The following is a 24,224-nucleotide window of genomic DNA, read 5'->3' as shown; positions in this document are numbered from 1 at the left end:
TGAGTTTTTTATTTAACTTTATTTTATCCATACGTCCTCATTTCTTTTTAAAATTTCAGATTTAATTTGTTTCTTCTTTGTTAAATTGTTAATTTAGTTTCTATAATGTCATGGTTTGATAAAATAAATAGCCCCCAAAGGTGAACTGAAGAATGACAAGGGAAATTATCCTATTTATTTTTTGTATGAAAAATTTCCAATAATAATTTGGAAAATAATTTTAAATTATTGTTCTCTAAATGAAGGATCATTATGTAAATCTTTTCAAAATTCAGGATTATTGATTTCCCAACATTTTTCATCCTTTTGTAATATGCTTTTTAGAACATTTATAGAATCACAAATAAAATTTGAAAAATTCAATTATATAAAACAGAGTGACAACAAAGTTGAGCCTATTCACACAAATATCAATGAATTCGTACTTGAATTTTCCACCTAGCGGTGACAACAAAGTTGAGCCTATTCGCTCGATCGCAAACATTTCTAGAATACCTCTAATAAAGAGAATCATGGATGCCAAAGAAAGAAAAAGCGAAAGTAAACAAAACCCGAAGAGAAGTTCAACCAAGGAAATTGAAATAAACAATGAGCCAAAATTGTGCAACTACATAAGGATCGGAACTTGTTTCTAGATATCAATCAATCACTAATCTCTCAGAAAAAGATACACAATTGTCCTGTAAACACAAACTACAAGTCAGCACCTAAAGAACAATCTTTTTATATCCTGCCCCTATAAGTCATTCTCTCAGCCAAACATTTACATCAATTAATTGAACCAAACTAGAACGTTTTAGAGAAAGGAAGAATCAAACAGGAAATCGATGCACTACGTGTAGAAAAGGAGATCAGATTGAAGGTTGTTTACGCAACTTGTTTGCAACGTAGAGCAAATGACTGATGTTCGCTGGGGGGTAGTGTTGGAGCAGTTTGAGATTTGCTGTAAAATCGCCTGCAAGTAGACGTCTTCTAATGAGAATCAACATCGAGCAGCATATTCGGAGAAGTGTTTCCTGCAAAGTGATTGAATATCAAGTCTAGTTAGATTTAATACAATTAGTTTTATATTAAGTAGAGTGAAACATTTTCATTTCATAATCGCCCTAGTCCCCCACAACTACAAATGCATACAGATTCACCAAGGAGTAACTCAACAAGAAAATATATTCAGGTTCGCACAGCGGGTATGGTAGAATTCTCCTACACTTTTGAGCACGTTTTCGCAAAATGCTCGTGCATTTATAGAGCATGTTGTTATCATGTGCAGTCTCTTGTATTATATATGCACAAGCATTGTTAGAAATGCCTAAATTTCTGATGACTACCAAAAAGAAACACAAAAACAGAATGAAGCTCATCTAATACAAATAGCTCTCCGAAGGTAGTTCAATGTGCCAAGTTTATCATCCCGTTTTGATGTGTCAGATCTTTCTTATACCACACGGTTCTTTACTAAATGGTTCAAATTTTATGCATTGCTCCAGAATGACACAACATATAAAAAGGGAAGCGAAAACTCTTGAGAGGATAACTTGAATCTGAAAGAAGAAAAAACTTACTAAAGGACCCTCGGGATCACTCAAAATTGTATCCCAAATGTGGAGGCTGTCTGCAAAATTGAACTCTTGGGTCAAGAGGAGAGTGATCCACCTAAATGCATAAAACTGGGGGTTTACCTGTCATTCAACAAAATAGAAGAATACAACAAATAAATATATTGTTGAGAAACAAATAACAAACTTCATTTCATAACATATGTAGATATTAAGATATGAAAACTAGAATCTACAAAAATAGTTGTGCAAGATAAAATGAGCTTAAATTATAGGTTAAACTCATATAAAGCAAGCATGAGACATTTGTGCCAAACTGAAGCCTAACTCAAATGGTTATGGTCATAAGTTCAAGCCTCCTCCTCCACCGTACTCGACATAATATTCTAAGAAACAAAGACTTACAAGTGTAAAAGATTATTAAGTAGGAAAATAGATCTTCTGTTCTCATCCTACCTTAAAAAACAAATACACAAGTATAAATAGGCAAAAATTGGGCAATATGAGGAGTCGGTTTGCTTCAGCACATAGGCTTCTATGTTGATATTATTTCTTTAAAGATTTTAGAAGATTTGCACAGATCACTCTGAGGCTGATGTCTTAGCAGACACAAGAAATCTATTCAATCAAAATGTTCAAAAGATGTGGTTCACATAGAAAATGTAGAGACCACAACATTATTTTCTTTTGAGAAGAAACAGTCTCCAATGAAGTAATAAAAGAATTTAAAAGAGGTGGTGGTAAATATTGGGAACAGTAAAGAGAAAATGAGTGAATCGCCATAAGACCATTGTTCTCTTAAAAGAGAAATATAAGGACTCTAATGATCCACAATCAAGAACCAAAGAATATTTCAAAGCTGAAGAGACTGATCAGAAAACTTTGCCCTTTACAATTTCAAAATTATTATGAAAACCTCAGTGCTTTAGGTTTTATCATTTCAAATTAGATTGCACTCTCCTGCTGAATAGTAATCTGAGAAAGCAGGCGCGCTTTAAGAGTGGTTGCCATGCATCAAAAGATGGAACATAGAGGAGATCTATAGGACTAATCATCAAAAGAGCTAAGCACTTAAATAAAATTAAACCCTACTTTGGTTGTTATCTCAAGGTGACGCCAGAGCTCTTCATCATGCTCCTTCAGAAGTTCAGATAACTTTGAGATTGTGGAGCGGATTCCCACAACACTATTATCTAATTGCTGGCAGAAATGATCCCTAAATCCACTCAACAACTCAACAAAACAAAAGAACGTGTCTGCTTCAGCAGATGCCTGAAAATTTAACAGTAAAAGTCAATTATGAAAAAACGTAACAAACAGTTTGGATGGTCAGAAATAGATTTGTTCATAATGTAAACTGCACAAATTTTGCTTTTCACATCTTCATAGTTGACGCAAAAAATGTACATATTACAAGGAACAATAATTTGGTCTGGGAAAAGAACTTCGTGGTGTAACCGAATTGAATCTTCTTTATCTTTCAGAAAAAAATCTCATTTTACTTCTGATAACCAGACAACACATGATCATTAAGGAAAAAAAGAATCCATTAAAAGAAAGAACGTTTTCTCTAAAGGCCTTTTTTCTGTGATACATGCAAATGATGACAAAGGAGAGGTACTGCTGGTTCCTCTATGGAATATCATCCACTAAAGATATTCACAATTGAAATGAAAAACAAATTTTTTAAAAATAAAACTTAACTTAAAAAATTCATCTCATAGGATGCACGCATAAACTCATAGCTAGAAAAAGTTTGTCTAATGGTTCAAAGTGAAAAATAAATGAACAATCCATTTAACTCTACCAAACCAGACTTTCATTTTATCAAAATGTGTCCATATAGGCATTAGGCAAAACGACCAACTTATTTAGTTGCTTTTTTGCAACAATACAGAGCTAGCATGACCTATATCCAAATAACCATCAGGGGGATGGGAGATGTAAAGAAAAATTACCGCATTATCCTCATCTGGATCACTTCTAAATACATAGAATAGAGGAGCTAAAAGTTCATTCATCCCTTGAACATATCTAATTCCTGGATTCAACTTCGCAAACACAATTAAGATGTTTCTCAGAGCCTCCTGAAAGTACAAAATATTATTAGCATAAGACAAGCGTCCAAACCTCTATAAAGCTCATATTACCCATGTCAATTATGCAATAATTAAAGACTAACCTGGTTAGATTTTGCAAGTGATGAGTCCCCAGAGAAGAAGTGCATATCTGGATGAGTACGCTTCACATCCCGGTCAATCTGTTCTATAATCTCAGAGTCCTATCAGGTAGGTGATAAATAAGACGACTAGAATGATGTTATAGCACATGATCATACCGTTATATAACTGTAAAACAGTGCAAACAGAAAAGACACGAAACACAGAGACAGGATATGACTGATCCACTGTTGAAGTAAATATATAAAATCTAGTAAGGACACAATCTCGGAAAAACAAAAAATTAGCATATTTTTCCATAAAAAGAAGATATTTGTCAATTTTTATCAAAGTCAAGGTTCTGAAAGAGGAGGTCATTGCATAACTTAAGAGGGGGTAATTTTCAAACGAATCTCCTTAGGATTCAAGTACGGAGTGCACAACCTGTAGAACAAATCCTCTTCAAGCAAGTTGGTTTCAAATGAATATCAATCTATCAGTTTCTCAGAAAACCAAGTATTCAAGTGCTGTAATGTCTTTATCACCAAAACATCTCTTTTAAAATTGAGTTTTCTGGTCTTTTGATTTCCCATTCCAATTCCATGTACACTTATAAGGGTCCAGTTCCATAAACGGTTGACCTATGCATAAGGTTGACTATTTCTCATCAAGCAATCCCTAGAAGAGAACTCATAGAGGATGATCACATAACTGAAATGTTCAAGTTCAACTAGAAAATTAAGAATTTATGAATGGCATGGTTATTCTAAAATCAGCAAACGTCATTCCATCCTCCTAAGAATTCATAAAGTATAAGAAAATGTTTAATTCTTTAATTTAGGGTTGAAATCAACATAACTACTTTAGTCCAAAGTTCATCTGTTCAATGAAAATTTCATCCTAAGTTAAAGGATTCGGTTTAACAAATAATTAAAGTTCACAGAATTATTTAGATTAAGAGTTCATAAAGAGTAGCCCAATAATTTTTATATAAATACTTTTGCTGTGGGTACATTTATTATAACAGATTTCATAAGATTAGATCAGGGGATAAACATTTTATACACGAGTTTAGTAATAAAGGATACCTGGAAGTACTGATTCCAGATGCTGGTTTTCCCAAGACTTAAAGGATGCTCCTCTTGACTTATTTCTGACCTTGAGAGCGGACCTTTGTTTGTTTCATCATGCTCGTAGCTTTTGGCCTTCTCCAACCTCCTGGAAATTTCTGACTGACTAGCCACAGAAACATTAAGAAAACCATGTTCGTACATACAAACAGGTAATACAAATTGCAGCGTATCCTCTTTTACTTTGTTTACTATATGGGAACAAATATAGAGAATAATATACTGATATTGATAGGATTAGGTATAAAACAACTGATATTGTCTGTATTAAAATTATTGCATAGAAGGGATAGAGATATACTATCATGTTGTATGCTAATATATAGAATGAAACTACTTTCTAAATTGGTGACTATCCATAATAAAGTAAACAAATGGAGAAGAGGTCCACAAAATACTTCATTGTCTTAAAAAAATCCAATTTTCGGCAAGAACAAATGCTATCTAGGAAAATGGGAAAGAAGAAAAATGTTTGCAATTCTCTCATATTAATTTCCAATTTGTAAACAAGAATTTTCAGTTCACAAAGCTAAGCTATCAGCTCCATTAGATATATTTTACCCCTTGCCGGGTGTACTGTAAAATGGAAAGGACAGTAGAGGAGGGGCTAAGCCACAGACAATAAGATGAATCTTTCTACAAAATGTTAGAGACCAAAATGGAGGGTGAAAGTTCCACAATATGACTTACAGGATTCATCAAAAGCTCTTCTTTAAAATGCTTGTATTGAGACCTCTTTTTAGCTAACTCAGAAGGCCAGAATCCACGATCTGGTGGCAGATAACCCAATAGGAGCTGTGATCAATCAAATGAACCATTCATAATTAATTTTGGACTCTTCACGACAAATCTAGCTAAATTTGCTTCAACAGATAATTTTGACGCACAATAAAAACTACAAAATACATGCCTTCCAGACGGTTGAACGAATTCCTGCACCATCCGGTATGCCCTGAGACGCAATTTTACGCAATTCACGCAGATTTATGACCTTCTTCGACAACTGCATCCAAAAGATATGAAACAATCAACAACTAAAAGGAATAATAAAAATAAACAATACAATTCATGCAGATCATCGAACGAAAAGGCAAACCTCAACAAGAAGCTGCGCCTGGCGAGATACGTCCTCAGCAGAAGGACCTGAGGGAGTGCCATTATCGTCGTTGCTGACATTGTTATTAGCCCTGGATTCTCTAGTATCAGACTTGGGAGACTCGGTTCTAATGGCGGTACTCACAGACGGAGGAGGAATCGGAACCGGAGGTTCGACAAAAGGTTCCGGCGACGACGTGGTGGCGGCCGGCTCAGAATTGTAGCGGTGGAGGCGATCGTCGTCAACGGAAGGAGTGGAGGACCAGAGAGAGCTATTCAGCCAATCCGGCACACGTTTCTTCACCATTTTTGATGTTGCGAACGAATTCAAAACAAAATTACTGCAACAAATTGAGATGAAACTGATCGATTGCTATTGTCCTCAACCTCTCGCTTCGATTGCTAGGGTTCCGATCTCAGTTTCCTCCATTCTTACCCTTTTCCGATTTAATTATTCGCAAACATTTTCTCCTCGAGTTTGCCGTTGCCCCTCTGAAAGGGGGACACTCTGTGGACGAAAGTGGGAGAAGGTTGGAAAAGCTTTAGTCACCGAGGCCTACAGGAAGTTCCGTGACCGACAAATAACAAAACGCCACGTCATAATGCGAAAAGTATGGAAGTTATCACAACTGGTTTCGTTGATGCATTTAATGGAACTGTAAATTTCAATTTCTTTCCTTAAAAATTTTATTTTTTAATTTTTAAAGATAATTTAATATACTTTTTCCAAACCATTTTAATTTTTTTTTTTAAGGAAGGTTATTAAAAGCACTTTATCTTATTTAAAATCACTACAAAAATACATTTTTAATTATCTAAAATCAATTTTATGAAATAAAACACTAATTTATTTTTTAAATAGTAAAAATTTTCAATTATTCAAAATTATAAAATACATATTCCAAAATAATTTTCTTAAAAAATATGTCCCTATATATTTCAAATTTACACAACTTTTAAAATTTCTTACTTATTTTATGAAATATTGTCATATTATCTTATCTAAATTTTGTTAAATAAAATTTCTTCCCATAAAGCATAATTCAAAATCCAAAGGATATATTTGAAGTTTTTAAAAAATTTGAAAATTAAATAAATAAAATGCTCGTGATAGATTTTTCTATCTATTTTTAAAAAAAAATTACGTTAATTTACGACTTTTATCCCTATAATTTGAATAAAAAATAGAATTCCGTCTGTATGGTCTAATAAAACGTTATAAATATGAGAATTTTATCAAATCATATAGATCAGACCGATTTATAATCCTACCTAAAGAGGGTGACGAATTTTATAATTTAACATAAAAATGTATATTAATTTTAATAAATAAATGGAAGACTTTTAGTCTATTATGAGTCCAATAATTACATTTATCCAAGGTGAAGCAAGAACAGTGCAATTATGTCTTATTAATATCTCTATTATTTTTCTTTGTTAATTTCTTGATATATTATAAAAGGTTGGAAAAAATCTAAATAATTATTTATTTATTTATCTGGCTATATGGTTGTAAAGCAGAAAAAAAAATGAAAGAGAAAAATATAAAAGGAATAGAAACTTTATTTTATGTTTATGCATTAATCCATAAATTAAACTATTTTTTAATTCATTTGTCTAAAATAGATGAAATTATGAAAACTTTTTATTATTTTTTTTAATGTTTTTAATATAACTTTTAAAATAAAAGCTCTAATAAATATGGCATCTCGTATTATAAAATCATTTCTCATATTATAAAAATAATATTAAAATGTTTAAAGACAATCGATAGAGTTAAAGTCGATTCGATGAATTATTGGCGTAAGAATTTTTTTAAATTTTTTTATAAATGTAAAAGTTGTGTATATTTATTAAACATATTACTAAGAACATTTTTAAAATTCTAAATAAAAAAATATTAATTTAAAAAATATTTTTTAAACATGATTAATATTTTACCTTAGGTAGGGTTGAGAGTTGAGGAGCAATGATCTTTACTCAAATTGGGCCACTTGAGCCCAAAATGCTGAGGCCCAATAACGGCCCACGATCCTTCGACAAGTGAGCTTCCCCATACTCAACGACGTTGAAAGACTAATTTCCTTCGCCGTTTCAATCTCCGAAATGGACAGGATCTGAATCGTCCCGCTAGCCCTAACCAATGAACTCGAAAAAACTGAATCGAAATTGGAAATGCGAAATAGATTTCGCTCGATTACCGTATTGATTCTACTGCAGCTCCAAATGCGGGAAGAAATTCGATAGCCAACCGTGCATAATCGAATCGTCCCGCTCGAATGCACCAAGTTCGCCCTAAAATCTCCAAATTCATCAATCAATCAATCAACGAGCCCTGACCAATGAATTCGAAAAAACTTTATCAAAATTCGAAATGCGAAATAGATTTCGCTCGATTACCGTATCGATTCTACTGCAGCTCCAAATGCGGGAAGAAATTCGATAGCCAACCGTGCATAATCGAATCGTCCCGCTCGAATGCACCAAGTTCGCCCTAAAATCTCCAAATTCATCAATCAATCAATCAACTAGCCCTAACCAATAAATTCGAAAAAACTGAGTGAAAATTCAAAATGCAAATTGCGAAATCGATTCTGCTCGATTACCGTATCGATTCCGTCACAGCTCCAAATGCCGGAAGAGATTCGATTTCCAACCGTGCATAATCGAATCGTCTTCTTTGTTCTCTGCCTGTGAAGTTAGAGCTCTGATGCTCTTGATTTCAGAGAGGTTTTCGGGGAGGGAAGAAGGTGGAGGACCGCCGGCCCCTGATTCATTGTTTACGTAGCTTGATCTTAGCATTTCTTGATTCATTGTTTGCTTCATTTTAAAAATATTATTCCGCTAGTTTTGGATGAAAAATCTGTAGATTTTTTTTTTTTTTTCTTGTGGGTTTGTTTCAAACGTACTTTTGAATTTTTAATAATTTTTAAAGAATATTCTTAAACTTTCAAAAAATATATATATATATATATCCAGAAACTAATAAATAAATAATAAATAGAATTAACACTCTTTACAATATAAAAAAAAAAAAATTTAAAAAATTTATTATCCACAAAAAGTTCATCTACACCTCATATATTATCTTTAAACTTTTAAATATTATTTTTAAAAGTTTATGGATACTTTTTAAACCGGATATAAATGATAGAAGTAATTTTAATTTTTTTAAAAAAAATTAGGTGTTTTTTTTTTTTTTGAAGTTTTTTTTAAATGTGGTTGATGAAACCTTTAAAAATTTAAACTATATTTTTAAAACTATTTTGAAAGTTTTATGGTATTTTGTTTGAAAATTTAAATTTTTTTAAACAATTGTGAGGTATTTTAAATATTTATTTGAAAATTCAATTATGCTCTTAGAATTTGAAATTTTTTATTTTTACGCTCAAAATTTGAAATTAATTCGAAAATATTATTTTAAAGAGATTTATTTATAAATTGGATGGAACTTGATGTGACAGTTATTATGAAAATTGAAATAAATTATGTGACATAGTTTACAAAATAATGTAAAAATAAATTAATAAATGGTTTTATCGATGAAATAAATAGTAAAATGATCATAATGTTTGTGAATATCTATGATTTATTTCAAGGGAAATTTTTTTTTTTTTTTTTTTTTTTGAAAACCTCAAAGAATAAATATTTTAAATCTGGATAAATACAACACTACCGACCAAACTTGTGACCTAATTTTTAAAAAAGAAATATTTAAATTAAAACTTTATTCCTCGGTCATTTTAAAATTAAAAAAAAAAATTGAAATAATAATATATTTTTTGAATTAAAAAAAATCAATAATACAATTAACTTTCCGTCTGAACAATCCTTTACTAAGCTCTTTGTTTTTCGTTTCCTTTTAGAGAGAGAAAGAGAAGCGAAAGAGCACTGGTCTCTTCCACTTCTTCAAACCCTAGAAACCTCTCCTTCCATTTTTCTTCATCAAACTCTACTGTTCTTCCCCCATTTTCCTCCATTTTTCACTTTGCTGCTCGCTTATGCATATCAATTCATCTGATTTTCCCTTCTGAAAAGCCCTAATCTCACCTTCTTCTTGGGAGGGTGGGGTCCCTCCATCAGTTGGTTGAATTTGAATTTGAATTTTAATTTACGAGCTGTGATTCGTTGAAGATATGTATAGGGATCGAGGAGGCGGAGGGGGGATTGGTGGTTCGTCGAAATCGGAGATCGATCGGAAGCGCATCAACGATGCTCTTGATAAGCATCTGGAGAAGACTTCTCCGTCTACTTCTAGAGGTCTTCATAGTAAGGAGAAGGAGAGGCTCTCTGTACCCTCGACTTCGACTGGTAAATCACAGCTCGATCATCGTTCCGTGTCTCTACCCAAGAATAAATGCTCTGATGGTTAGTGTTGGCTTTGTTCCTCCTCAGTTTCGATTTTTTATTTTTTTATAAAGAGGATCTGGATCATTCAATGTCTCTGTTTCGTGTTTTGGAAACTGTACATAAAAATGAACTGAACTGGAAATCCATTTTTGCGTAATGAACGTTCTTATTTTTTACTTTTGTTATTAGAGTGTTATCCAATGATAGAGTGGTGCTTGGCTTTTATGGCAACATTATTTTGTCGGGAGATCTTAATTGCGATTGTTTATCTTCTTCTTCGTCACTTTTTTTATTTCTTGTACAGTTTGTTGTAGCTAACAAGTTTCCGATCATAGCAGAGGAATCTGAAACAGACAGCGAAGAGTCGGATGTCAGTGGCTCAGACGGGGATGATACATCATGGATTTCTTGGTTTTGCAATTTGAGGGGAAATGAATTCTTTTGTGAAGTTGATGACGAGTACATACAAGATGATTTCAATCTTTGTGGCTTGAGCAGTCAAGTTCCGTACTACGACTATGCACTTGATCTTATTTTGGATGTTGAATCTTCTCATGGTGAGACTATCATGTCCCGCGCTTAATTTTTGTTTTTCTTGTGTTTTAATGAATGTATAAAGCTTGCTCCCATAAGCTTTTTTGAATTCCATAATATCATTTGAAGTTCAGTTTTGTGTGTGAATGCTTGCTGCGCTATAATAGCATTACATAAGAATGTTGTTTGCATTCGAATCTATTCTAGGTTGTACAATAGTGCCTTTGAGTTCTAAGAATTTTGAATATGACGGGTAGCTTTGGTTTAGTTTTCCATGAATCAGATGGTTGGAAGATATCACAATCCATTTTTAGAAAGTTAAGAGTTTTTTGATAAGCATACCTTTTACTAACTGATTGATTTTGGAATTGTTAATGGAAGTTTTACTCTTTTTCGTGATGTTTCCCGCTTATTTCCTTAGTGAAAATTAACATGTGCCTTGTAGTGAGAAAATTTTAGTGTGCACTGTTCATACTTGTAGAAAAGGGGCTTAAGAACGATACTACTGCATAGTCCATACTTCCTTTCTTTGTTCTTTCGTGCTCGTCCATTTTTTTTATGTGATGTTTTTGGTCTATTGTCTGTGTATGGTCTGTGCAGGTGACATGTTCACTGAAGAACAGAATGAATTAGTTGAGTCGGCTGCTGAGATGCTGTATGGTCTTATTCATGTCAGATACATCCTAACTGGCAAAGGAATATCTGCAATGGTAATTTCCTATACATGTTTCTTTAACTACTTATTTCTCCCCTATGTTTAACTAATTAGAAAAATAAAGCTAGAGAAGTTGAAAAACTATGACTTTGGGAGGTGCCCAAGAGTGTACTGCTGTGGACAACCATGCCTTCCAGTTGGGCAGTCAGATATTCCTCGTTCAAGCACTGTAAAGATATACTGCCCAAAGTGTGAAGACATATATTACCCTCGTTCAAAATATCAAGGCAGTATCCTTTTTATAATCTATCATGTCTTGTTCTTCTGCTTCGTTTTCCCCTTCCTCTTGTAACTTTATTTTCATATATAATTATTTTGATTCTTTGCTGCACGTCTATATGCTTTTGTTGTTGAATTCAAAGTGAAGCATGGCCTAATTTTTTTTATTTTATGTGATTGATTTTTCCTATGGTTTATTTGTGTCAAGAGCATGTTTACTTTCATAATTTTTTTTTTTGTAATGTTAATGTCTTTCCTATTGCAAATGAAGATAATATTTGTTTATACTATTCTTCCAGTGATTTCTTTCCATGTGGATTCTTATTTGTGATCACAAACTGAGTTTGTATTTTGAGAACAAATGAGCCACAATTATGACAGATTGTTGTGATCAACTGTTAATGCAGTTCAACACGATGTATCAATGCATTGATAATCATTAGTCTTTGATATGCAGAAAGTTAGTTAATATATGTCTTTGTTCAAGTTAGCCGTCTGTAAGTTCTAAAAATTCCAAAGTAGTACTGTAGAACCATTGCCAAGGAGGCCCTCCCTTACCGCAAGATTATGGTCACTACATTCTCAATTGATTCATCCTTGAAAGATGCTTGATCATACTTGGTTCTGTAATCTCATGAAAACACATGCTTTGTGATAAATAGATAAACAACGCCAATTTGCATGCTTTTGTTTGTTGAAGGCTATGGTAAATCTGTAGCCAGTCTCAGATTCTCACTAAGTCTTACATTTCTCGATATTAAGAGCATAAGGGTGGGTTTTGGAATGATTTTCAGCAGGTGACCCTTGCTTTTAGCTAAATAAAAACACTTATTATGATTATCTGTGTCTTTAGCAAGAAAATCAGAAGTGGTTTTGGAAATTCTGTAAACACATAAAGTGCTTAAGCACATAATTAGTGTATCTTTCAAAAGTACTGATAGAAGAAGAGAAGTGCTTTCACTCGATGCCCATTTTTCTCGAAAGTCACCCCTTCCCTGATATGTGATGATAAGTTAGAGTTGTCATGTCGGATATTCATTGTTAAAGCTTGCATCAGATAAATTTTGCTTCAAAATGGGCTGGGAATGAATTTGTTACTCGATCCTTTATTTTGGTAATGGTCCTGAAATTATGTTTGGTGCTCTCCAGCAAATTTTGGAGACTTGATTTCCCTGTTTTTCCCTTTGCTATTGAATGCTCTTGTTAAACGTCTTTTTATGAACCATTCGTGCAATTTTTATTGCATGGTTGATGAACTGTTGATGTACACATGTAGTTTCTTGTGTTCTTCAAGATTTCCTTCACCTGGCCTAAGATATTGATGGAGCATATTTCGGAACCACATTCCCGCACTTGTTCCTGATGACATACGGTCACCTCAAGCCACAAAAAGCAACACAGAGCTATGTTCCCAGAGTTTTTGGCTTCAAGCTTCACAAACCATGATTGAGTTGGAGAGCATCATCATCTTGGGTTGAGATCTTCAATATTCATCCATTTGCAAATGCGCTGCCCGGTGCAATACTTCTAATAAAGGACACTGCCGATATGTGCTTACTCATCATGGTTCTTCCAACGGTCAAGGTAAAAGCAGTTGTTCAGAAAGTATTAAAATGATTATTAAACAAAAATGTTCGCAATGCAAAATTGTCATAGTAGTAGAACATGCCTTATTTTCTTCTTATTATTGTCATTTCATGAAAATAAATAGTGTTTGTAAGTTTATTTCTTCTTTATGGGTTGTTAAACCAAATTACTTGCTGTTATTCCTTCCAGTCCTTGTACTTGATTCTTTTTCCTTGATACACCTTAGTTTTAAGCCCCCCCTTACCGCCATCTCTGAGTAGTCGTAATAAGAATTCATCTCTTACTTGTTGTAGACTGTTTAGGGTATGGTTTGGTTCATGATTTCAGGAAATTTTTGCTTCTGATGTTCTTCTGCATTGAAAATTTTGAGTTTATGTTATGAGTTGCTTATGTTTTTTCTTTTTGTAATGTGATTGATTCATGGTATTGTTAGATAATGTGATTGAATCACTTAAGTATTGTTTAATATCAATTTCTTTTGAGGATTATAATTATGAAACTCTCCCCCTGCACACCCCCGCGCACTCACCCTGCACGCCCCCGCACACGCCCTGTACACCCCCGCGCTCTCACCCCGCACGCCCCTGCACACCCACTGCACGCCTCTGCGCGCTCATCCTGCACACCCAACTGAACAAAAGAAATTGATATTAAACAATACTTGAGTGATTAAACATGTATTATATTAAGCAGTTTTAGAAGCGAATTGGTTATATGCTTTCTGAAATAATATTATTTGCTTGATTGTTGAAAATTTTAAAATAGCTTTTAATCGGTCAAAAATCACTTTTTATTACGTTTTCAAAGCTTAATTAAATACTATTTTAAAATATACTTCTAGTAGTACTTTTAGTAGCTGATAATATTTAGTTAAAAAAATGTATTATGAAAGAGAGAACTCTGAATTGGTGCTCGATTCCAAGTGAGTGAAGTTGGATTATACAACATTGTCATCTGATTTAATTGCTCTAGATCTCGACTTTTGAGTAAGGTATGACGGTGTGGAGGTAAATATATAATTGAAAATTTGAAGAAAAATAAAATAAAACTTTGGATACTAATGCTGAAAGTAAGCATTTTAGAACGAGAATGGATTAATTACTATGTATTGGAGATTGATTGCGGATGTATAAGACAGATGTGAATGACTACCATAAATTACTATAAACGAACGACGACAAAGAAGAATAATGATATGAATGTACATAGAGATTGAAATCAAATGAAATTAGAAGAGAAAACTTAAATCACAATTACAAATAAAAGCAAAAAAAAAAAAAAAAAAAAAAAGAAAAAAAGAATGAAGCTCTGATTCTCGGCTGGTGCATAAAGATTTAGCAGTGATGAATAATAGCGTTGATTTGATCTGGGTCGATTACAACCGTCTGATCATTCTGACGATTATATAAACGCACCCGGGTCTGTACCGTGGCAGGGTACTATTCTACCACTAGACCACTGGTGCTTGTTATTTAATTTAGCATTTTTTTTATTTATTAAAGTACAAATTGTATTTATCTCAAAACACCCCTAAACTCGAGTTGTAATGATACCCTTAATCTTTCAAATAAGTCTAAAAAAACTCCATCAATGGAGCCCTACATTTGGAAGAGGTGCGTAGTGTTTACTTCAATGGACCCCGACATTGGGTTTGACTAAATGATAATAATGAAGTCATTCATGGTTCGGATATACAAGTTGGGACCATTATTATTTAAGATCAATTGTGAAGATGGGAAGATCTTGTGTCCTTAAGACTGTGTCCTCTCAAAAGGGGTCGTCTCGTAGTGTCGGCTTATAGTACCAAACATTTTTTGTTTCATAACATTGAATCCTTCCATTTTAATTCTCTCCCCACGATAAATCATCAATGTCCGTGTGTCTACTCTTTTTGTTTGTACGTATGAAAGATTGAATCCTCTGTTGCAGAAGATGGAATAGTTTCGTAAAGCCCAAACTCCCTAACTCATTTATCGAAGCAACAAATAGGGTGGAGAAGCCAATCATAAAGCAACTTTGACATTTTTGTGTTTTTCTCTATTTAAAACGTTTCATGTCTTTCCTTTTAAAATGGGGTACTCGAGCATGATTTAACTTAAGTGTCTTTTAACATATTTTCATGTATTTTAAATTACAACGTGTTAAGGGACGTCTCTGACCGGTACGTGTGCAAAAAGTCAAGTCATTTCAATTTACAAATGGCACGTGCAAGAATTAAACATAAAGAAAAAAAAACGTAAAAAATGTGAGCAACGTTGAATGAGGACCACAAACGACCATTAGTCAGAGACATAAAAATATGCAGTACAATGTTAGAGTGTTGATATAATATTAAACACATAAAAATATAGGGAGCAACATTAAATGACAACCATAAATGAAGTTCGGAACAGTGTTATAATGTTAATATAATAAAAAAGTCGATAATTAAGTTCCGAATAATTATTAACTAAATAAATAATATAACTGATTAGAAGATGGAAATAGAATTAAAAAATAATAATAATAATAATAATAACGGAATAATTGTTTTTGTGTATTTAAAAAAATAAATAAATAAGGCAAGCTCTGATTGCGCTAAACAATTCGTCACAAAGATCAGACGGTTGTGATCGACCCTGATCACAGTCAACGCTAGAATTCATCATTGCTAATGCCACAATTTTTATTGCACCAGCCGGGAATCGAACCCGGGTCTGTACCGTGGCAGTGTACTATTCTACCACTAGACCACTGGTGCTTGATGTTCAATTTCACATGATTAATAATATAGTCCTTATTAAAACACTTTTATCTACCTTATGAATTTTATAGTAAATAATTTTTAATACATTAAAAGTAAAATTGAATTTAAGAATTATCCTTTTAGTTTTTCTTAAAATTCTTTAAAATATTAGGAAGCATTCTATCTATTTAGCCTTTTAATTTTAAACCCAAAAAATTATTAATATGTAATAAAGTAATATAATAATTGACTATTTTTTAAAAGAAAATAAAAAATATAGTGATTATTTAATAACACCCTAATGAATAGTCTACATAACCAACCTCAAATACTTAATTATTAATTATTAATCATATATTAAAACTCTATTTAAAATAAGAAATTACAATTAACAAATAATAACAATAATAATAAGTAAATAAATAAAATGATTTTTTTTTTTTTTTTTTTTTTGTTAGTGTATTGTTTTTTACTTCGGTAACAATTTATTTTTACATTTTAGTATATAACAATTTACTAAAATGAAAAACCGCTTAGAAAAATAGAGAAAGCTAAGAGGAGATAGAAGGTGAACCTCAACCGAGAGTCCCGTACTTTTCTCGAAGCCATCAATTCATATAAAGTTGTCACGTACCCTAGCAACCTTCTCCCATCCCACAACACGGTCGAGTTAGAAATGCTTCATAATATGACTGCATATGGTTTCCTTATTTGGCACAACAATGGTTACGAGCTTCACGGGTCGTTTCCGCTAACATGATTTTACCTCAAATTTAAGATTACTATAATTTTTGAAATAATTAACTTAATTTTGTTTTATAACGGGTATATTCAATATAGTTAGTCATTTAATTTTAAACCAAAAATTAATAAATTTAATAAAATTTAAAAAGCATAAAACATAATGTAATAGTTGACTGTTTTTTTGAACCGTTGGGATTTGTTTAACCCTTCATAACTATTTAAAATTATAAATATATAATAATTAAAACATATGTAAATATTATTTAAAAAGAAAAAAAATGATGATTATTTAATAACACCCTAGGGAATATTCTACATAACGAACATCAAATACTTAATTATTAAATAGGTAAGAGAGACACCAAGTTGTCAATATAAATATATAAAAATAAGAAATTAAACTAAATAAATAAAAAGTAGGTAAAAACAATAATTATTTTCCCTATACTTTTATCCAAACCAAAATTTAATATTTAAACTTAATTTTAGTAAAATCTAATTTTTATGTAACAAATTATATTTAATAAATTTTAATATCTAAGAATTTAATATTTATCACGTGAAATTACGTCGTTATTGAATGTTAAATTTTATTATATAATGATTATGATTTTTAATTTATGTGCATACGTATTTGAAATTGGTTGTCGATAAAATTTAATATTTTATTATGAAAAATATTATTATTTAAAATAAGTTTATTTATCCATAAATTTTAAATTTATATTTATTGGAATTATTAACTTTCAAATTTATAATTGAGTCAAACCTACCAAAATTTAAATTAAAAATTAAAAATTTAAATTAAAAATTAATATATCAATTAGTTCTTTTTAAAAGTAAAATTAATGTTATTTAACGATGATTCCATTGATTATATCCGTTGTTATTTAAGTAATTTTGTAGAAAGAGGGGGGGTATTTTGGTAGTTTAGGAGGTTCGATTTCCCTAGCTGAGTTGCTTATTTGGGGTTTGGAATCCATAAATTCTACGCGCACACCGCTCCTTCTCTCTCCTCCGTTCCTCACTCAACGAGTTTTCTCGAACCACATTCATCGAGTTTTCTCCGCTGAATTCGAAGATTTTAACGCCAAACCATTAGCTTCTCACAAGAACAAGGAACAAGAAGAACGATTTGAAGTTTGAAGATTGAAAGATTTTACCAGGGGAGAATTTGATTTTCTTTTTTTGTTCGTTTCCATTTCGAATCTTGTTTGTTTTCTTCTTCAATTCGGTGAATTTCTTATGTAATGCATCAGAAGAAATCGGAAGTTCAGATCGGAAAAGAAAGCAGCGGCGTCTCTTCCGATTTCAATCCGTCCCCTCCCCTGTTTTTCCCATCTTCAATCTCCATTCATCAGAAACATCCACCGCCGCATTCTCATAATCATCAATCTCAGCGATCTTTTCTTTCTTTTACTACTCCTCAAATTTTGATCGAAACTCCTGCTCATCATGACCCGATTGTGCCATCGCCGTCGTCTTCTTCTTCTACTGCGCCTTATAAGAGACCTCTCTTGACTCATAATCACTCTTCCCTCTCTAAATCCCCTTCTCTGTATCGTCTTCCTTCCGCCCCTCAATTCAATTCCGTCAATCCCTCTTTCTTTTCTGTCTCTTTGGCCGTCCGGAGTACCGTTTTCCGTTTGCTCCGGCGGCTCAAGCAGCTTCGTCGTCTCCGCGTCCATTTGCGTTTGATTCTTTTGTTTTCTCTTCCGTTTTTCTATTTCTTAGTTTCTCATCCAACCCATTCTTTTTTCCTCGATTTCCTCTCGGCTTTTGCTTTCTCTGCTGCCCTTTTGTTTTCTCTTAATCTCGCCCTTCCTCGCCTTCCTTCAATACGTTTGTTTCTCGCCCGTTCTTTCCCTGTGAAGCTCATTTCGTCGTCTTCGTCATCTAGAACGCATCTCCCGGTTTTGTGGTCAATTGGGTCTCGATCAAAATCGGAGAAGAGGCTGAATTCAGGTTGTTGGGTTCAGGTCTACAGCGATGGCGACGTTTATGAGGGCGAGTTTCATAAGGGGAAGTGTTCAGGGAGTGGTGTTTATTACTACTATATGAGTGGTAGATATGAAGGAGATTGGGTTGATGGGAAGTATGATGGATATGGAGTTGAGACATGGGCTAGAGGAAGCCGGTACCGTGGGCAGTACCGGCAGGGCCTCCGGCACGGTTTTGGGATGTACAGGTTTTACACTGGAGACGTTTATGCTGGAGAATGGTCCAATGGGCAGAGTCATGGATGTGGAGTTCATACCTGCGACGATGGAAGCAGATTCGTCGGGGAATTCAAATGGGGTCTCAAACATGGACTTGGCCATTACCATTTCAGGTAGTTAATATGTTTGCTTGAAGGTTTCTAGGACTTGGAATTCAAATTATGCATTGCTGTTTTTACCAGTTTCTGTTGCCTTTTCTAACTGTTCATCAAATTATGCATTAGTGTTTTGAATGGGTTCAATGAAATAGTTAGTATCACTTGAATGAGTTCTATGAATCTTGGATCTTGGAGGTTATCTCCCGTTATTGAAGCCCCTGTTATCTGACCATTCTTAAGTTGAGCATTGTCTTGGCTTTCTTTTGACCAAGAACACCTTGTTCCCTGCTATATTTAGGTTTTGAATGTACGTAATTTTTAAGATGAAGGAAAGTGTTGGAGAAACCAACCCAAGAAAGGGCAACAAAGAAAGAAGGGTACCTCTCCCTAGTAGACTGCGTTTTATAAATCTTGAGGGGAAACCTTAAAGGGAAAGTCCAAAGAGGACAATATCTGCTAACGATGGTGGGCTTGGGTTGTTATAGTTGGTATCAGAGCTAGACATCAGCTTGTGCGTTAGCGAGGACGCTGAGCCCCAAAGGGGATGGACATCAGGCGGTGTGCCAACGAAGATGTTGGGCCCCTAAGAGGGGTGGGTTGTGAGATCCCACGTTGGTTAGAGAGAAGAACGAAGTATTCTTTATAAGGGTGTGAAAATCTCTTTCTAGCACACTGTGTTTTACGGGAAGCCTGAAAGGAAAAACTAAAAGAGAACAATATTTGTTAGCGGTGGGCTTGGACTGTTATAAATTTACTTAGGCTTTATACCTATAAGCCGAGATAGCTGGGAAACTGAATTGATAAGGATGTGAAACAGCTCTGTAGGGAATTTGGATATAGTTAAACTGTTTAAGCTCTAGTATTGTTCAATTATTGAAACATTTTTGATATACTGAGATATTTAGGACAATTGTTCTTCGGCTAAGAACGGAGAAAACGTCCCTCCATGTGCTTCATTGGAATTTGAGCTTACGAGCTTCATGTCCTATACGATATTTCAAGGCAAATGTGTAAATCTGGAGCAGTTTTCCTTTTATATAATCTACATGTTATCTGATCTACCTGTTCTTATTGATATTTGTACTCTTTAAAACTTGTAGAAACGGGGACACATATGCTGGTGAATATTTTACGGACAAAATGCATGGATTTGGGGTTTACCAATTTGCTAATAATGGACACCGATATGAGGGTGCTTGGCATGAAGGCAGAAGGCAAGGACTTGGAATGTATACATATAGAAACGGAGAAACCCGATCCGGTCACTGGCAGAACGGAGTTCTCGACATTCCGAGCACTCAGAGCTCTACTTATCCAGTATCCCCTGTCGCAGTTTACCATTCCAAAGTACTGAATGTAGTGCAGGTACAAATCCCTCTTTCCTACACGAATCGTTGTGGTTGTCAAGTACTTTTCGTGTCGTTCAGCGTTCGAGATGGTTTTCTAATTGGTTTGTCTACAGGAAGCAAGACGAGCAGCTGACAAAGCCTACAGCGTCGGGAAAGTGGACGAAAGGGTGAACAGGGCAGTAGCAGCGGCGAATAGAGCAGCGAACGCAGCTAGAGTAGCAGCCATCAAAGCAGTCCAAAAGCAAATGCAACGGACCAAGAACACCAACGACAATACTACTCAAGTCTCAATTGTCTGAATGTCTGCAGCAGCAGCAGTTCATCGGTCAATAACACCTCGTACACTAAGGTTTGTTCGATTCCTGTTCGGTTTTTTTCTTTAGCTCATGTGTGTTAATATGAGCTGAAATAGCTAGGATTGCTCTGCATTAACATTGTCTAATGAGGGGGGAAAGAGAGATAAAGTATATGCATATGTTAAAACTAATTTTACACTTTTTGTTCCATTTTTGTAAAGAGGTAAGATGATGAGAATGAAATTTAGTGGCTGGAAGTGGATGATGGTCTCATCCCCAAAGCCATGTTGTATTTGATGTGATGAAATTCATGCACGTTTTTGTTTTTGTTTACGAATTACTCGATGTAGTGTAAACTTGAGTATAGTTCAACGAGTTAAAAGACGATATATAAATTTACATATGAGGTGTAGATATTGCACCAGCCTGAGTATAACTCGATGGGTTAAGGACGACTTACAAATTTATACATGACATTTGGATGTAGTGGCAATCTGAATATAACTCAATCGGTTAAGAAGGTACATACGCAATGGCTCAAGTTTACTCTTTGTAGATTTTATCTTCCTCACTTCTTAAGTGTGTGGAAACCTTTCTTTAGTAGATGCGTTTTAAAACTATGGGCAAAGGGCAAAAGTGGGCAACATCTACTAGCCTTCCTCGCTTCTTTATAAGTGTGTGCGTTTTAAAACTATGGGCCACAGTGGACAATATCTGCTAGCGGTGGGCTTGAAAAGTATAAGCACTCGAACAAATATAAAGAAAAAAAAAAGCAACTTTTACCCATAAATTTGGTAAGAAATATCAATTATTAACTTTTAACTTATGTTGGGTTGATTATCCGATGATGTTTAGTATTGAGATCGACCATCGTTGTAGTTCATTCAAGACGTTTATGAAGATTTTAAAGTCGTTCAGGTCTTCTTGTTGCTACTTCTAAGAGCTCGATGTTTTGTGTTGAAGCTAAGAGTTTTGTTTATGTATGACACGGGGTTGCCTCTCATTTATAATTGTTTGAGTTATAGAAATTGTAAGTCGTTATTGGATCATATTGGATCATATGGATCGATTGCAACTTATTCGATATTTACTCCGAATTCTTATGAATTTATGTAATAACTTATTTAGAACTCATTAAAGGAATCTTCTAACCTTTTTTTTACCACGGTAAAAATTACTAACTATTCAAATTTAAGGTAAGAATGTAAAAATAAAGCAGGGAAAAAGGATCCAATCCTGAGATAAAAATACGGGGATTAAAATAAAGTATGGGCCTATTGGGCCTACTGGGCTTTCCTATAGCAGCCCTAAAGCAGTCGAGTGGCAAATTTTGAGTTCCATTAGCCACTCGTATAAAACCAAAAAACCGCCACGGCCTTTGTCCAGCCGCGCAGGGAAGTGCTGAAGATTTCTAGGGTTTCTGATCTCTCCCGCTAGTTCGCCAAAATGGTAATCCAAATTCCCATCGCCTATTGTTCGTTAACTTTTATCTTCATGTTTGGAGCTTAGGAATCCTTTGAGATTATTTTGTGTATTTCGTAGACGAAATTGATTGGATATGTGGTGATCACGTCTCTTGGGCTTTTAACAATGTTCTGTGTTAAGCGATCAAGTTCTTGTTGGTTTGTTTGTTTCGAGAGAAATTTGAAGGGACTAGATTGATGTAGGATTTCCTGAATGTTGTTGATCAGTTTTCTTAATAAGTTCATTATCCTTGTCTAGAGGTTTATGTCTGGCAATATTTTGATATTCAGGACATGAAAGATGAAGGTTAGGCTAGCAGGACATTGGTTTCTATTGATTTAGCACCTAGAAGGCATATGCAAGTGCTGTAGTAAATTCACCAAGATTAATCCTGTTCTACATTTTGGTTTTTTACGGACTTTTATGTTGTAGTAAAATTCAAACTAATGGCAACAATGTTTTCAATCCATTTAGTTATTGCTGGATGTTAGGTAGGGCAGATTAATGCGATGAATATGCTGAATGTCGAATCTTTCTTTTGGACTTCGCTCATTCTCCTTTTGAACCAGATACCAGAGTTTGTGTTAGTAGTGTTGTCTAGCTATCCAAGGAGTTGACGCAATATATATTCCTAATGGCTTATTCGATCATTAATAATTTTTTATGTCATGAACTCATAAATCAGACTTCTGGAATCTTGCCATAGAATTCTGTTCACCCTTTTTATTTATTCTCCTTTTTCTTCTTGATGGTTGGATCCGTAACTTTCTCATTACCTTTTATGATGTTGTGTAGACAAAGAGAACCAAGAAGGCTGGCATCGTTGGCAAGTATGGTATGTGATTCTATCATTCTTATTCCCAAGATAAGATTGAACTAAAAATGTTGGGAGAGGGAATATGTATAGGATTCTGTTTCTCATAAAAAAAGATTTTGTATAGGATTTTTTGGAATTTGGTGAAAGATTTTGATAGAAAAGAATATTATGATGGTTGCATTGATAGAGAGATACTCTTCACTGTTCTGGAATTTACATTAGCTGATCAAGCATTTTTCTTGTTTGCTAGATGACAACCCTCCCCTTTCTTTGTCTTACTCTTAATTTTATATATAACATATTAAAAATGGTTTCTTGATGATTACAGGCACTCGTTATGGTGCTAGTTTGAGGAAGCAAATTAAGAAGATGGAAGTAAGTCAGCACAGCAAGTACTTCTGTGAGTTTTGTGGGAAGGTACAACATTGTTTTAAACGCTCGTTTTGGCGTCCTTGTGAACGTTTATTTGAATCTATAAATGTGAAACATTTGAGTAATGTACAATCTGTCCTTCCAGTACGCGGTGAAGAGGAAGGCTGTGGGAATATGGGGTTGCAAAGATTGCGGTAAAGTGAAAGCAGGAGGGGCTTACACGTTGAAGTAAGGATGTTTGAGATTGCTCTGTTTGTATGTCTTTTTTAATCCCAAATTTGTTTCTATGTTTTGACTTTGTATGTTGTTCGTTAATGACAGTACTGCAAGTGCCGTTACTGTGAGGAGTACCATAAGAAGGTTGAGGGAGCAGACAGAAAGCTAGATGAACTACCAGATTTATCTTTTCTATCTATTGACGAGGAGGCATGGAGTAATTTTGTTGAGGTTTAGTCTCTTTAATTTCGTATATTTTTCCCGAATTTTTTGTATTTTCTTTACGAACGAAAGATCTGAAGTTAAATCAAGCTTGTTGAATCTAGTTTTGACGATATTTATTTTAGAATTTGAATTTTAGTTTAGCATTATGAGCTACCTAGATGTCTATTCTCTATTTATTATTTATGTTGGATGGATAGTTTAGTAGTGTAGCCATGGCTACCAAGATGTTTCATTTCCTCCGCCGTTCATCGGCGGTGGTAGAGAAGAAACTCATGGGAAGTTTGATGACAATCTCAGTCTTTCCATGGAGGAGCTATCAACAACACCACCGCCGCCACCGTGAAACTTGAGTTT

The 24,224-nt window shown here is 34.0% G+C and overlaps 4 protein-coding genes and 1 non-coding gene across 6 annotated transcripts; 3 read left to right on the top strand and 2 right to left on the bottom strand.

Annotated features, from left to right (window-relative positions):
* Nucleotides 1-558: 558 nt before the first annotated feature.
* Nucleotides 559-6,456, bottom strand: LOC111778916 (uncharacterized). The gene is made up of 9 exons (XM_023658927.2): nucleotides 5,942-6,456; nucleotides 5,756-5,848; nucleotides 5,536-5,640; nucleotides 4,804-4,947; nucleotides 3,739-3,837; nucleotides 3,515-3,643; nucleotides 2,649-2,828; nucleotides 1,563-1,679; nucleotides 559-1,016 (listed from the first exon to the last, which is right to left on the bottom strand). Exons 1-9 carry the CDS (start codon nucleotides 6,245-6,247, stop codon nucleotides 852-854), a joined length of 1,338 nt encoding a protein of 445 aa, XP_023514695.1. The 5' UTR covers nucleotides 6,248-6,456; the 3' UTR covers nucleotides 559-851.
* A 3,319-nt stretch (nucleotides 6,457-9,775) lies between these two features.
* Nucleotides 9,776-13,533, top strand: LOC111778867 (putative casein kinase II subunit beta-4). 2 transcript variants are annotated; one of them, XM_023658863.2, is made up of 5 exons: nucleotides 9,776-10,308; nucleotides 10,629-10,847; nucleotides 11,425-11,534; nucleotides 11,604-11,769; nucleotides 13,074-13,533. In XM_023658863.2, the coding sequence occupies exons 1-5, from the start codon at nucleotides 10,077-10,079 to the stop codon at nucleotides 13,202-13,204; spliced, it is 858 nt and encodes a 285-aa protein (XP_023514631.1). In that variant the 5' UTR covers nucleotides 9,776-10,076; the 3' UTR covers nucleotides 13,205-13,533. The 2 variants fall into 2 exon arrangements, with proteins under 2 accessions (XP_023514631.1, XP_023514630.1); XM_023658862.2 differs by having other exon boundaries at nucleotides 10,626-10,847.
* A 2,375-nt stretch (nucleotides 13,534-15,908) lies between these two features.
* LOC147787402 (small nucleolar RNA snoR114) lies at nucleotides 15,909-15,998 on the bottom strand. The gene has a single exon (XR_015413579.1). It is a non-coding gene; the product is annotated as a small nucleolar RNA snoR114 (small nucleolar RNA).
* Nucleotides 15,999-17,794: 1,796 nt separating this feature from the next.
* Nucleotides 17,795-21,113, top strand: LOC111779008 (uncharacterized). Its single transcript, XM_023659035.2, has 3 exons — nucleotides 17,795-19,146; nucleotides 20,232-20,496; nucleotides 20,594-21,113. The coding sequence occupies exons 1-3, from the start codon at nucleotides 18,065-18,067 to the stop codon at nucleotides 20,777-20,779; spliced, it is 1,533 nt and encodes a 510-aa protein (XP_023514803.1). The 5' UTR covers nucleotides 17,795-18,064; the 3' UTR covers nucleotides 20,780-21,113.
* Nucleotides 21,114-22,108: 995 nt separating this feature from the next.
* LOC111778222 (large ribosomal subunit protein eL43) lies at nucleotides 22,109-24,023 on the top strand. The gene is made up of 5 exons (XM_023657918.2): nucleotides 22,109-22,225; nucleotides 23,036-23,075; nucleotides 23,386-23,474; nucleotides 23,575-23,657; nucleotides 23,751-24,023. Exons 1-5 carry the CDS (start codon nucleotides 22,223-22,225, stop codon nucleotides 23,812-23,814), a joined length of 279 nt encoding a protein of 92 aa, XP_023513686.1. The 5' UTR covers nucleotides 22,109-22,222; the 3' UTR covers nucleotides 23,815-24,023.
* The last annotated feature ends 201 nt before the right edge of the window (nucleotides 24,024-24,224 follow it).

Source organism: Cucurbita pepo, chromosome 17 (genome assembly GCF_057944985.1).
Source record: "Cucurbita pepo subsp. pepo isolate OVF chromosome 17, ASM5794498v1, whole genome shotgun sequence".
NCBI classification, from domain to species: Eukaryota; Viridiplantae; Streptophyta; class Magnoliopsida; order Cucurbitales; family Cucurbitaceae; genus Cucurbita; species Cucurbita pepo.
The sequence above is the reverse complement of the archived record's forward strand: the minus strand, read 5'-3'. Positions and strand labels throughout refer to the sequence as shown.

Coding starts and splice junctions, on each gene's coding strand:
- LOC111778916 (XM_023658927.2), bottom strand. CDS start 6,247: ATGGTGAAGAAACGTGTGCCGGATTGGCTGAATAGCTCTCTCTGGTCC. Junction 5,641..5,755: donor TTCGTTCAACCGTCTGGAAG/GCATGTATTTTG, acceptor GATTGATCACAG/CTCCTATTGGGTTATCTGCC. Junction 3,838..4,803: donor TCTGGAATCAGTACTTCCAG/GTATCCTTTATT, acceptor CCTACCTGATAG/GACTCTGAGATTATAGAACA.
- LOC111778867 (XM_023658862.2), top strand. CDS start 10,077: ATGTATAGGGATCGAGGAGGCGGAGGGGGGATTGGTGGTTCGTCGAAA. Junction 10,309..10,625: donor CAAGAATAAATGCTCTGATG/GTTAGTGTTGGC, acceptor TTCCGATCATAG/CAGAGGAATCTGAAACAGAC. Junction 11,770..13,073: donor TCGTTCAAAATATCAAGGCA/GTATCCTTTTTA, acceptor ACCTGGCCTAAG/ATATTGATGGAGCATATTTC.
- LOC111779008 (XM_023659035.2), top strand. CDS start 18,065: ATGCATCAGAAGAAATCGGAAGTTCAGATCGGAAAAGAAAGCAGCGGC. Junction 19,147..20,231: donor CTTGGCCATTACCATTTCAG/GTAGTTAATATG, acceptor TAAAACTTGTAG/AAACGGGGACACATATGCTG. Junction 20,497..20,593: donor AAGTACTGAATGTAGTGCAG/GTACAAATCCCT, acceptor GTTTGTCTACAG/GAAGCAAGACGAGCAGCTGA.
- LOC111778222 (XM_023657918.2), top strand. Junction 23,475..23,574: donor TCTGTGAGTTTTGTGGGAAG/GTACAACATTGT, acceptor CTGTCCTTCCAG/TACGCGGTGAAGAGGAAGGC. Junction 23,658..23,750: donor GGAGGGGCTTACACGTTGAA/GTAAGGATGTTT, acceptor CGTTAATGACAG/TACTGCAAGTGCCGTTACTG.